Genomic DNA, 14,830 nt, shown 5'->3' on the forward strand with positions numbered 1-14,830 from the left:
GTTTTGGGTGACTTCAATGCTGTTACTGGCACTGACAGAGCTGGTTATGATATATATGTTAGTCCTCAGGGCTAATCTGGTACAGTAATAGTTTTCTCTCTTTGAATATTACAAAGTCCAGAAATTTGAGGATTGCTGGTTCCTGGTTCTGGAGACGTGAGCCACACTGGAGTTGGTATATCAACACAAAAGATGTGGCACAGGAGATAATGTTCTTGTATGCATTGGTACCTACAGAACTGCAGGGTTTACCAGAGTGCACATTTCTTTAGGAGTTATCATAGACTTGTGGTTGGAACATTCAAGCTGTGTCAAATTCAGGAAAATCTTAAAATGTAATCCATCAGGATTTCATCATGGGAAGCTCATGAATGATTCATGTGATAAAGAGTATGGTATAGCAGTCTCCAACTGATATGAAATGCTTGGTATCCATCAGGGCTTTCAGGAATTGTGGAACATTTTCAAATAAGAAAGCTACAGAGCAATGCAGTGAAGTGTCCAAGCTCAAGGTGTGGTATGGTGAATACAAAGATGAATTGTGCTGCCAGATTAGCACGAGTCCTAGAATAATACAGGACTGAAATGAAAGACTAGAAATTTCTTGAGAAACAAAAAGAGGTGTAAAATTATTTCACTATAAATGATGACCTTAGACTTGCTCACCAAATTCTTAAGATACTCCTTACCATATCTGTAACTCAGGTGAGCATTGTTTGAACATTTGATAGTTAACTAGTTTTAGACATGGATATGTGTACATCAAGCATTTGTATGTAGTTGACCCTCTGAGAGGCCAGTTTCCTCAGGCTGGTAGTTAGGTGATCCCTCTCCATCTAAACTATAAACAATTAAAGAGAAGGAAAGAAAAAAAAAATTGAAATGTATCTATATTATATATGTTACAGTACCTAAGAGTAAAAATACAGTAATTCTTATGCATTCAATAATTTCAGGGGTGTTTGACATAGTTGTCAAAAACATACAAACAGATTTTACTTTTAGCATTCATACAGTTGGTCAAGAGAATTTGGTCCAAATTTGGTTTCATAAAAAAAATTGCACTTATCCATTTTCTTGTACAATAACTTTCCTTTATCTTGCCAAGTAGTAAGAACTGGCAGGTCAAATCTAAGATACCATAAACATAAATTCATATCAATCTCAACTAGGTCCTTAAGGTTAAAATATAAAATTAATTTCTACAGTAAAATACTCGTATCTTATCAGTCATTAAATAAATTCTCTCTTGCAAGAAAGAAATGGGGCAATGGATAGATTGCTAAATTCCCTCAACCAACATTTAAAAGTATAAATAAATAAATATAGGGAAGACTAAGTCAAGAGTAAAAATCACTCATATTTCAATCAAATTGATAACACAGGGGAACACTTTTTCAGTAACTTTGAGTTGCATTGAATATTTTAACGGATTTTGAAAGAGTTTTAGGCGCTGATTTCAAATCAATCTGAAATTAGTTTTTCTCCACAAGCTCTAGTTTGTATGCAATTTGAGGTTAATGAAATTGTACTTATGTGAACTTGCGTAAACCATGTATAAGCATTTTAACGTCCATATATATAGATAGCTTCTAATATTTTGATCATTCTTCTTTTGTTTCAGTTCAAACATGGCTTCCAGAATGAGACATCATTGCAGAAATAAGCCTGATGCCTTCTGCTACATATGTGGATGCTACACACTCAATCGTCAGAGACGTAACATATCCTCGTTCGTCAAGCGTGCCTACAAGGCATATTTTGAAGTTCATCTTGGTGATCAAAGACAAGCAATGGGCTCCTCATGTTGTGTGCCACAATTGTGAGGAAATGCTTCGAGACTGGACCAAAGGAAAACGCAAAGGTCTGCCTTTTGGAGTTCCAATGATTTGGCGCGAACCCACCAACCATGTAACTGACTGTTATTTCTGCATGGTAAACACAACGGGTGTTGGGAAGAAAAACCGACATAAGATTACGTATCCGAACATTCCCTCAGCTATTCGGCCTGTTCCGCACTCTGAAGAAGTACCTGTTCCAGTTTTCAAAGGCTTGCCTTCATTGGACGATAAAGACATTGGACATGATACAAGCCAGCAAGACAGTGAATTGTCAGAAAAGTGTTCACAATCGGAGGACTGTTCTTCAGACACTGAACCTTTCCCCGTCCCTAAGCCTCTTCCCCAGGCTGAACTGAATGATTTAGTGCGGGATTTAGGTCTTTCAAAGAAAGCAGCAGAGCTTTTGGCATCAAGATTACAAGGCAGAAATCTTGTTGATCACTCTGTTAAAGTATCATATTTCAGAAAGCGTGACCAGCTTTTTGTGACCTTCTTTTCAAAAGACAGACAGTTTGTTTACTGCCAAGACATCCCAGGGCTTCTCAAAGAACTGGGTGTACCTTACTATAGTCCTGCTGAATGGAGACTCTTTTTAGACAGTTCAAAACGCAGTCTAAAGTGTGTTCTTTTACATAATGGCAATGTTTATGGAGCAGTACCTGTCGGTCACTCAGTGCATTTGCGGGAAGACTATGATGATATGAGAATGGTCATGGACTTATTAAAGTATCATGAGCACAATTGGATAATTTGTGTAGACTTAAAGATGGTCAACTTTCTTCTTGGACAACAGAAAGGTTTCACCAAGTTTCCATGTTTCCTCTGTATGTGGGACAGCCGAGCACGAGACAGACATTGGGTCCAGAAGGACTGGCCTATTCGTGACACCCTTGAAGCAGGCATGCCAAATATCATACAAGACCCAATTGTAAACAGAGATAAGATCATCTTTCCTCCTCTTCACATCAAATTAGGTTTGATGAAACAATTTGTCAAGGCACTGGAAACCGAAGGTGAATGTTTCCAACACATCATCACAGCTTTACCAGGGTATCATTTGAGAAGATCAAAGCAGCGTGTTTGATGGCCCACAGATTCGAACCCTAATTCGTGATGATCAGTTTTTGTTGCTAAGATGACCGCTTTAGAAAGGGCAGCATGGTTATCCTTTGTGGCAGTCGTTCATAACTTCCTTGGAAACAATAAGGCGGAGAACTACAGTGAACTTGTGAACAGAATACTCCTCGCTTTTCGTGATCTCGGGTGCAACATGAGAAATCAAGCTTCATTTTTGAACAGCCACCTTGATCAGTTCCCTGACAACCTGGGGGCTGTGAGTGACAAACATGGAGAACGATTCCACCAAGACCTAAAGATCATGGAAGAACGCTACCAAGGGCGCTGGGACAAAAGTATGATGGCTGACTACTGCTGGAGCATTAAACGAAATTGCCCAGATGAAATGTACAAACGCAAAAGTTACAAACGCAAATTCCTGCCTGAAAAAAAATACACAAAGAAATTGATAAGCTTCCATCAGCTGTGGTGATGTTCTGAAGGATGCTAATCTAACTTTGGGATAGATGTTCTGTTAATGTTCTGTTTCTTTTGCCTTAATAAATGTACAGAAATGGCTTTCATACTGTTTTAAGATTCAAGTGAACAAAAGAATTGTGGCTGATATTGCAATTTCCTATAATAACGAAAATTTAAAAAATAAATAAAAATGTCAAATTGCATAAAAAATCTGTAGCTTGCAGACAAAACCCGACTTCAGATTTGAAATCAGCACACTCAAGTTGACTATAGAAAAGTCTTTTTTTAAATGCAACAAAATGAGTGTTCCCCAGTGTAATCAGAAGCTTTGCCAATCTTGGAAAAGTATTTAACAAATGATAACATCTGAACAATATCTTTTGCAGATTATCCCTTTTGTGATGAGTCATACACACATTGTACTGGTTGCAACCAGTTGCAAATCAGTTATAAGAAAACCCCTTTGGATCAAATTATAATATTTATATTCACCCTATTTCAATTAATCCTTTTTTGGGGGGTTATGTGCAATTTCATACAGCTCTGGATAACCTTCCTGCAGATGTGGTCATTCTGTTACTTCCGTTACTAGTGTCAGCCAAATCTGATACAGCTCAGGGTAGACTATCATGTTGAAGGGGTTAAGATATATTCATTTGGCCCAATGATGGCATTAAAAGATTTTTTGGCTAATGTCAAATAATTTTATTCAGTTGGAGGTAGGGTGCCATGCTGATGAGGTTACGGAATCATTCCCATATAAATAAACTTTGCTGTATTGCATAAATGAAACAAATGTCTTGCAAAACTTTTCATACAAGACCTGTGCTCTTAAAATACATAAACATATAAACTAAATGTTCTACTTTAACCTGAGCAGGTCAAATTCTAATATATGATTCTGTAAAAGAGGTTGGGTATGGAGAATACCTGGAAGTGGTGATCTTGCATGCTGGACATCAGAGAATCGTATTCCTGTTCCTGCTGCCCAGCTTCAAAACTTGGCAACACCCTCACCTCCATATACAGGTGCAACCCCATGGGGCTAACACTTGATTTTCAGACTGGGCACAAGATTCCTGTTGACTTCAAATGTAGTTCCTCCACTTTTTAACACAAAGAAAACTGACAGTCGACAATTGGTTCCCTTCTATAAGGAAGTGGTATGGAAAATGTTCTGCACTAATAAACAGACAACAGCCCAAAGTTTCTTCCCAGAGATTTAATGTAGGGCCCAAGAACCATTGCCTGCCACTGTGGGGCTGTAGGTTTCCAGTTGGTAAAACTTGTGGCATCAGTTACCATTATTATAAGAGATAGGTAAACAAATATAATAAGCATTACCCTTCAAGTTTGCTTTACACTCATCCCCACTACACACATCATACAAAAAAGGAAGTGCAAGTCTTCTGATGTTAGTCACAGGTTTCCTGCCTTCATGACTAATATTTTTAGTTACTTAAGGACGCATAATAAATACAAAAGGTAAATTGCTCTGTCTCCTCAACAGTGTGTCTTGATGTGTTTCTTCAGTGTTGTTGAATGAGCAAAGGAAGCCTCACACAAACTGCATTTGTGCGGCTTCTCTCCTGTGTGGGTCCTCATGTGAACCTTCAGATGATCTGAACGCGAAAATAGGGACTCGCAATGTACACATTTGTGAGGCTTCTCGCCTGTATGAGTCCGAACATGGCTTCTTAGTCCCGTTATACACGAAAATGCAGCTTCGCAATACGTACATCTATACGGCTTCTCGCCTGTGTGAAGCCGTACGTGGTTCTTCAGCGACGACGAATGAGTAAACGACGATTCACAATAAGTACATTTGTATGGCTTTTCGCCTGTGTGAATTCGTACATGGTTCTTGAGCGTGGACGACTCCGTGAACGACGAATCACAATGGCTGCACTTGTACGGCTTCTCGCCAGTATGGATACGAATATGACTTCTCAAGGTGGACCTGTGCGAAAATGAAGCATCACAAAGACTACATTTGTGCGGCTTCTGGCCTGTGTGAGTTCTTAAATGATTTTTCAATGTTGTTGAATGAGCAAATGAGGCCTCACAATAGAGGCATACGTGAGGTCTTTCCCCTGTGTGTATTCGAGCATGGTCCTTTAATCCAGATGATCGTGAAAAGGAAGCATCACAAAATTCACAAACAAAATTTTTTTCATCACTGCTTTCTGTCATACAAGTCTCTGCAAAAGATGCGAGAGAACCCATGCCAGCATATATTGCAGGAAGTAGATTCATAAGTTGTAAATTTTGGTCTGGTGTCAAATTACTCTCACTCTTGCATTCTTCTTTTTTGGTTGAGCAACTTTCTGAAATGATATGCATGGAAATTTCTATTAGTGATAATCAAACAAAGAGAGCATTATGACACTTATATTCAAAAGTTTTCTTATCACTACTGTCATGCTCCGGAATCTAAACCATCATGTCTTGCATAATATCAACAAATCATTAAATTTGCTCTTGCACTGTATTATTCTGACATTCTTCATTTTGAATTGCTGACTCTGCAAAGGAACTCATACCAGTATATAATGCAGGAATTAAGTTCATCAATTGCGAAGTCTGCTCAGAAACTATGTTACTTTGATTTTGATATTCTTCATTTTTTGTTGAGAACTCTGACATACTCCTGTTCTCTGCAAGGAAAGACAAGGAATTTCCTTTTAATGGTGATCAAGAAAAGAAAGCATCACAAATATCACACACAAAATGCTTATCATTAATACTTTCTGTTATCCAGTGGAAATGATATTGTCACATATTCTAAGATCCATAGACATAACTAATTTTTGCTTTACAATCATCTTACTCTGGCATTCTTCATTTTTAATTGGGGGTTCAGACATATTGTTGCGGATATTTGTACCTCCTGAAACAGAAAAAAAAAAAAAATCTGTTAGTCTTTTTGTTCTACAGAAAGTTTTCCTGGTTGAATGAAAATACTTTACTGTAGCCAAAACAAAAAGATAAATCATGAGTAGTGGTGAAGGAATTAATGAAGATTAATAAAAGGAGGGTGGAGGGGTGTGGAGTATATTCAGGGATGGAATGGGTGGGAATGATTTTATGCCTTTTCCTTTTTGGCTACCTCCCTTGTAAGGGGGAAAAAGCCTTGGTATATGTATGTATGTAATAAAAGGAATCTTGACAAACATTACACAAATTTTCTCATCATTGCTTTCTGTTATACAACAGTAACTAATGCATGGGAATCTATGTGATCATACATAACATATAATACTGGAAATATACAATATATAAAAATCCTAGATTATACTTTAATATCGTCTTACCCTGACACTATTCTTCATTTTCAGTTGATGCTGCTGACATAATATTATGGATACTTACACCTAAAATGAAAGATATGGAACTTGCTGTTAATGATAAAGAAAAGTTAGAATTAGAACCATAACAAAAAAATGATTCTATTTCATCTCATGTAAATTTCTATGAAAGATGGATGGAAATCTACATTAAGATGTATCACATAGTACTGTATACTGGGTACAAGTAATGTCTGAAGAACAAGATAGAATGTGAAAGATGGGAATGAATGGAGGAGGATTGTGAATTATTGAAAAATGCTGCTGCCTCAAGGGATGTTCTCATCTGCTCTATATATTTATTTAAGTTGAGGAAGGGGGGTCACCATATAATGAAACAGGAGAAGTAAATCTCAAATTGTCAGGCCCTGTTGTGAGAGTACTCTCTCTCTGCATTGCCATCAACCTATGCAATGTGTCAGGGTATGGGATGACTCTTAATCTCAAGGTGCTGAGAAAGGAGTACCCATATTGAATGATTTTAATGTCTACATAGTGGGTGTTATGCTCTGACTTTGCTACCCTTAAAGGGGGTAAGGGCTTTTGGTATATATGCATGCACTGTCTTACTTTGGTTGTGGGCTTCATTTTCAGGTGATACCACTGACATACTGTTGCAGATACCTTTACCTTCTGAAATAAGAGATAAAGAACATGTTTTTAGTAATCATGAGGAGTGAAAAATGCAGGGATGACCCATTATCCAGGAGGAACCAAGAAAAGAGGGAGGGAGGGAGGGGTAGTGAATGGGAATAGAGTGGGTGGGGGTGAAATGGGTGGGAGTGGAATTATGTCTTTGACTTTAGGTACCTCCCTTGTAAGGGGGAAAAAGACCTTTGTATATGTATGTATGAAGAGTAAGTATTTCACACATTAAATCCTAATATTTCTCTACCATAAGTTTTTGTCATACAAATCTCACCACAATATTCAAGCAAACCTACACCAGTACATGATTTTATTTAAAGTTTTGGTGTAAACACTATTTTTCTCCGGCAGTTTATGACTGATTGGCATTTTTTGTGGCATAATGAAAATATATTTGAAACAATCAATCAATCTGTTGTTTCAGGTCTCTTTTGTAGAAGACCCACAGGTCGTTAATTATAATTTCTTTTTCATTTATCCCAATAGAAACATACAGATGTCATTATGAATTTTACACTATGAAAGCAGCAGGAAATTAATTTTTTCTTCCCATGATAACTGCTGTTATATTTTTGTTGTCAACTAGTACTGCGGGCAGCTGGTTTCAATGTCATATATATATATATATATAATATCTATTGCAGAACTCAATACTAATTTCTAACAGCACACCCACAAATCCCAATAATGATGGCATGAACAGTATTTATACCCTGGAATTTTAAATAAGAGTGTTATCAATAGGTCTATTTGTTAGAAACTATGGGGTTCACCATAATCATCACAATTGTAATACCCTGGAATTTTAAATAAGAGTGTTATCAATAGGTCTATTTGTTAGAAACTATGGGGTTCACCATAATCATCACAATTGTATTAGGTTCTTTCTTATGTAATGTGCACTGATGGTGAATTGTCAAAGGTTGCGTATCAGCACAGTTACAAGCTCGAGTCCTGTAGCTCTCTCAAATTCCAAGCAGTGACTTACCTGCCCCAACAGTCCAAGACATGTACAGGTTAAAGTTGACAGCTTTCAGCTATGTGCCTTCTGGCACGCTGGTCACCACTACCTTTCTTGAGTATCGGAGGATTTTTTTTTCTCATTACAGAAACAGTACAGAGGACAAAATTATTACCATACAGGGACTGATAAAAAAAAAATTTACCACTCAATGCTTGAATTTGTCTATGGTGTTATGGTTTCCCAAAGAAATACCAAGTTGTCATGGCAAGCCAAATTATAAATATGGTTATTGGTAAGATTAAACTTGGCTATGTGTTTTGTCTGATCTGATGGGTAAGTAAATTAGGACTAAACAATAACCCTAGTTAATTTGAATGATTAAGCTAAGTTGGACTGGGTTAGATTAGGATATGCTAGAAGGGGTTTGGTTTGGCTAGGTTTGCCATATTTTAGCTTGGCGAGGTTACTTTTATAAGTAAACTTTGTCATAATTAATAAAGTGAGGCTGCACCATCACTAACTTTATTCATAAAACAGTAGCCAAAGGCAAGTACGCAATATATCAAAATATCAGGATTTTGAAGGTTTTTTATGGTTTAAGGCTAGTTATACTGTTATGTCTGAATTACAGGCGCTTTTAAGAAATCAAAGACAAAGTAACCAAAATAACAATCTTGAATCTCCTATGGCTATCATCATAAATTGACATCTTTCACAAAATGACAATCTAGGATTCTCAGTTCAATGATATATATGAATAAAATAAACAAATTCTACTTGAAAACAACACATTCGATTCGTCAAACTGTAGCCTGTACATAGAACTAGGTTTTAGTTTTGCCATGATCTTACCTCCGCAACTTTCCAGTTGATGATCACTGGCTACATAAACATAAACAAACAACACGTGTATATTCTTTAGTCTCCCCTTCCACAGCTGGCGATGTGATTGAATGTGGGAGGAGCTAGTGGCGTATTTTTTGCAGTACATTTGAAAGTTCTGGATTCGAATGTACAGGACGTGGATTAAAGATTAATGGGTTATTTTGCCACATATGAATAAACCATGCTTTGTCCGTTATTTTAAGAATAAATCTAGTTGTGATATGGCAGCTAGATAATGTCATTTGGGGTTCAATGGCTTTATCGCTCAAAAATCTTTTTGACCATCAAAGTTTGCTGGAAATATTTACAATGCCTATTTCATTCGATGAAGGAGGTGCTACAGTTATATTCTTTTGATATTTTTGAATAACATCATATGATTTCATTCAGTTGAGGGGAAGAATTGATGCTAAAACGACCAAGCTGGGGATAGTGGTAAGACAGTCATTTCCACAGGAAAAAAAGTTTAGCATTTTAGAATATTAGTATATAGAGACAACATTTATATTTTTTTAGTTTGAAATTTTTAAGTGGGAAGATAGAAGGTACATACATACATGCATACATACACACATACATATATACATACATACATATACCAAAGTCTTTTTCCTCCTTACAAGGGAGGTAACTAAAAAAAAACAAAAAACAAAAAACATAGAAACCATTCCCACACATTCCATCCCCTACATACTTCCCTCCCCTCTACCCACTTATCTTGGCACCTCCTAGTTGATGGGTCATCCATGCATCTTGTCCACTGCCCTGGGTCAGAAGCAGTGCCGCAAGAGACAGCACATCCACAGCAAGGCTGTTTCATTAATTCGACGACCCCTCTCTCGTCCCCTCATTCAGTAAAGGAGAAGACGGGAAGAAATCTCTTTAGTTTGAAAATTTGGAAGTGGGAAGCTAGAGGGTACAGGGGATGAATCATGATTCTTTAGATATGGAATTAGTGACTGATTGGAGACAGAGAGGAATGGTACACTGGATATATATATATATATATATATATATATATATATATATATATATATATATATATATATATATATATATATATATATATATATATATATATATATATGTATATATATATATATATATATATATATATATTTCTATAATATAAGTGATAGATTGGGGATGGGGGGAGGGAAATGCCAATTCCTTATATTTTTCACTTTAACAATAAACTTCCCTTTTCCGTACCAGTTTCACAAACTATAGGATTGTAGATTATTTTATGTGTTTATCATACGAGTCGTGATAAATGCTTGAGTAGTTAAGCTATAGCATTGGATTGGTGAGTCACACAATTAGATAGCTGGTGAACGTAGTCAGGTGAATGTAGTATACCACACCAAAGGTAAACTAGTAATAAAATTATATTTTCGTTTTGCTTATCTATTTATTCATATATTCATTTATTTAATTCTTTATGTTTTATTTCTTTATCTATTTTACTTCATTCGTTGGGCCTCAATCTCGCCTCTCTCAATGACTGAAACTTGGCCTTGTTGTCTGTGACCGTAGGAAAAAGGTGATGTCTGCACCAACTGATAGCCGACTATTTTTTGAGTACATTTTATTACACCATATATAGAATAAGTTGATTTCTACAGGTTACACGAAAAATAGACAATTATATGTTTGGTAATGGCATTGCACATGGGCTAAATTGTGTAAAGAGGGTTTTAGCATGTTACTTGCGAAAGGCTAATAGAATACATTGTATATTTAGGTGAAGATTATTATTGTATTTGCTTAATGGTGTACTGAATGAATACCAAATAAGAATAAAATGTCCAAAACCATACTTAGAAGGTGCATGCTTTTCTTTATGGTTTATTTCTTACTGGCTGAGTGTATGAATGTCGTCGATGTTAGCAAAATTAATCATACTTTTTTGTACTCGTACTTGTCATCTGAACAATCATGTAATGACAAAAAAAGTAAAAAGAAAAACATTATTTATTTGAAAGTAAATAAGATATATGTATTTTTCTTTACAATTCGTATTTCCAAAACATGTATTGGGATTGGTCTAGAAAGAACGTGACGTAAGGTACTTTTCAGCCAATGACGTTAATCGATGACTTTGATATTCGACACTGCCAAAGAAAAGTAAATAAGGACTTTGTGAGTGTGGAATTTGAGCGATATTTTGCTTAATTCAAGTGTACTTAGAAAGTAATTGTGTTTAGTGATGTGGTGAAAAAATGAAAGGAAGTGATATGTGAAGTGTTGTGTGTCATAGATGGAAAACTGAACAATCTTGTGAACAAAATTAGTTTGACGCCGTGGGAAATGTCGGTCACTGAGAAAGTAAGTACTGAATACAATAATAAACCTAAAATGGAGGCTTGACAATTGATGATATTACTTACAGATCTTTATTGCATGATACTATGAACTAATATTGAAGGAAATTGTAAATATTGAGGACAATAATTGTGTTAACTAAATGTATAAAATATGGCCGCATTGTACAGTGCACTACCCAAATCTGACGACAGCCTTCATATATCTTATTATGGCTAACGAAAGGCGATTTTATTTAGCTTTGGGGATAATCCTTGTTTGAATATGGGATTTGATTAAAAAAAAAACTAAAATAGTTTGACATTAGACAAGAAAATCATTGTGTCTCAACCATGATTACACAATATCACAATGTCACTAAAATGTGTCTTAATCAAAATTTCCATTTTCCTCTAGTCTTTTTCCCTTGCTAATTGCGTCTGTCAGAATGTGGTGATGATTTGTATAGTGTATTGTAACATTTCTATCACTAATTACACTTCTGAATTGAATTAAATTGTCTAGGCTTTACATGATCAAAATCTACGTTATATGGTACGAGAGGTATTGCTATACAAGTTCATCTATCTATCTGAATATGTCATAAAAACACAAGAATGAAGGAGACTGCAAGAGACCATAAGGCCTACACTATCTATCTAGCTATCTATCTATCTGTATACCAAAAACTTTTTCCCCCTTATAAGGGAGGTAGCCAACTCACCCACTCCCCTCCATCACCCTTTCCACCCCTCCCATCTTAGCTCCTCGTGGATGACGGGTTATCCCTGTATCCCGCCCACTGTCCTGGGTCAAACGCAATGCAGCAAGGCACAGTGCATGCACAGCAAGGCCGCTTCATTTAATTGGTGACCTCCCCTTCTCTCTCTGTCCCCTCGTGCAGAAAAAAAGAAGACGGGGAGAAATCCCTTCGGGCTGCGTCAGAATATCGTTCATAAATAAGTACTCCCTACCCATTGTTTCAGGTTTAACATCTTCATCTCCGTGGCAAGTCCATTGGATGTGCTCTCTCTCTCGCTCTCTCTCTCTCTCTCTCTCTCTCTCTCTCTCTCTCTCTCTCTCTCTCTCTCTCTCTCTCTCTCTCTCTCTCTCTCTCTCTCTCTCTCTCTAAAAATATCATTTTCTTTGTTACTTATTGGTGTATCTTGTTGTGATGTATTCTCATTTTTTTCCGAAAAGCATTTTATAATCGACTTTAAATTACCTTATAATCGGTAATTAATTCAAAGGGAGGGCAGACACTGAGGCTCAAACATCGTAGACGTCTTTTTCTTTTTACAAATATTTTGTTCTGATTTTCTTTTTTATATATCCAGTCTTTGATATATGGCACAGTCTGAAACGAGTTGACTAATACTTTAGAGTTATTAAAAGATAAGGTATAGGTTTACTATAATGCAGAGCTGGCGCGTTCCTTGGTGCGTTCCTAGGTGCGTTCCCAGTCGCGTTCCGCTTTAGTTTGGCCGCGGTTAGCGCTCCCAATCTATTAAAACAATATAGGTGCCGGTCTAGTACGTGGCCTACCTTTGGGATGTGGCCTACGAAATTTTTCCTTTGTATAGTATGTGGCCTACCGGAATTTATTTTGATATGAACCTTTCCCTTAAGCCTTAATAGCTTAGGAGCGCTAACCGCTGCCAAACTAAAACGGAACGCACCGAGGAACGTGCTCAGCTCTGCTATAATGTATGAGAACAATCAGGATATTATGCAAACTTTCATAAACTATTGTCAAGCCTTAAGTTTTATCATTTTCTGAAATAATAATATTAAAAGAAAATGGGTTATGGGTGACTATAAATCATTTAACTTCGTCTATGTGTAGTGATATATATTGGGCTTTATATGCATATATGATGTTTATAGATAATTTTTTGGGGGGTACGCGTGCATAACATATTATAGATATTTAACTTTTTATATATTTATTATATGGAGTTATTGGATATTGTGTATCAATACTGGAACATCAATATGAGAATGAGCGAATTAATGACAACAATGGTCTCCGATTTCGTTGCAACAAGTATAGACATTTCAACCCTCACAGACGATACCTCGTATGTATTTCGTACTATTCACACACACATACGCACACACTTGAGCTCTTATAGAAGAGATCTGAAGAAGAACAGTTTTCCACACAGAGTGGTGGAGACTTGGAACAAACTGGAAGAAAAAAAAGTGTGCAAAAACCATTAACGTATTTAAGAGCAAACTAGACCAGGACCCCGACATGGGTAAGTGACCCCCCCCCCCCAACACACTACCACTACCACTACCTTCCACATCTGATGGTCACTAGCACGATTCACATGTAACATTCATCCACAAAACAACGTTTATACACACATCATTCATACACACAATTCATGATAAATAAACCATGCATTAAAAGTACATTATGGGGAATTTGCCTTACCTTCTTTTCACCAAAAGTGGTCCCCCCCCCAAAAAAAAAAAAAAAACCGTGCCGCCCCGTGGCGCGCGCGCGCACACACACACACACACACACACACACACACACACACACACACACACACACACACACACACACACACACACACACACGAGGTTAACAAAAGGTGTAAAGAAATGTAAGATAAATAGGAAAAGAGGCGACATGGGCGCTCTCTTCAGAACCGTGAAAGGTGCGGGAAAACAGACGGAGAGGATCTCCTAGTACATGATGAAAGGATATTAGAATGACGTAGCTAAATACTATTTTTTAAAAGGTGGTTGTGTGAAGGATGCTAAGATATGCGGCTTTATCGTAGATGCTGAGTAAATTGATCATTCAAGCTGACAGCATAATTGAAAATAATATCTGGTAACTGGATACTCAAAGATGGGACCTCGCGAGTATAGCTCCAGTCTCGTATAATGAAATTTAAATGCAATTAGATAAATGCATTTAGGTTAATGTATACATGCATGCGCGTTCATAAATACACTCACGCACACATACACACACACACTAGGTGGCGCGGTTGGTAGAGTCCCCGACTGTCACTACGGCGGTCCGGGTTCGAAACCTGCCCAGGGCTGAAATAATATCAATATCGCTGCAATTCAAGACGTTACTCCAACTCTCGTGGACGGGGAGTTGGGTGTGTGTGTGCGTGTAAGGTCACAGCATTACCCATAGATCGGTCATACGAGCTCTGAGCTCTCTTTCGGGAGGGAAATAGCTGTCGATCACGAGTTGAGCACGTGATCCAAAGACCATGGTGAATACACACACACACACACACACACACACACACACACACACACACACACAC

General features: G+C 37.1%; 1 protein-coding gene across 2 annotated transcripts; it reads right to left on the bottom strand.

The window, feature by feature from the left end:
* Nucleotides 1-3,690: 3,690 nt before the first annotated feature.
* LOC143040706 (uncharacterized) lies at nucleotides 3,691-9,216 on the bottom strand. Of its 2 annotated transcripts, XM_076212037.1 has the most exons (6): nucleotides 9,189-9,216; nucleotides 7,295-7,357; nucleotides 6,692-6,751; nucleotides 6,208-6,267; nucleotides 5,921-6,034; nucleotides 3,692-5,704 (listed from the first exon to the last, which is right to left on the bottom strand). In XM_076212037.1, exons 4-6 carry the CDS (start codon nucleotides 6,242-6,244, stop codon nucleotides 4,881-4,883), a joined length of 975 nt encoding a protein of 324 aa, XP_076068152.1. In that variant the 5' UTR covers nucleotides 6,245-6,267; nucleotides 6,692-6,751; nucleotides 7,295-7,357; nucleotides 9,189-9,216; the 3' UTR covers nucleotides 3,692-4,880. The 2 variants fall into 2 exon arrangements, with proteins under 2 accessions (XP_076068151.1, XP_076068152.1); XM_076212036.1 differs by lacking the exons at nucleotides 6,692-6,751; nucleotides 9,189-9,216 and adding an exon at nucleotides 8,361-9,179 and having other exon boundaries at nucleotides 3,691-5,704.
* Between the last annotated feature and the right edge of the window lie 5,614 nt (nucleotides 9,217-14,830).

Source organism: Oratosquilla oratoria, chromosome 29, assembly GCF_046742065.1.
Source record: "Oratosquilla oratoria isolate Oo_2021 chromosome 29, ASM4674206v1, whole genome shotgun sequence".
Classification (NCBI taxonomy): Eukaryota; Metazoa; Arthropoda; class Malacostraca; order Stomatopoda; family Squillidae; genus Oratosquilla; species Oratosquilla oratoria.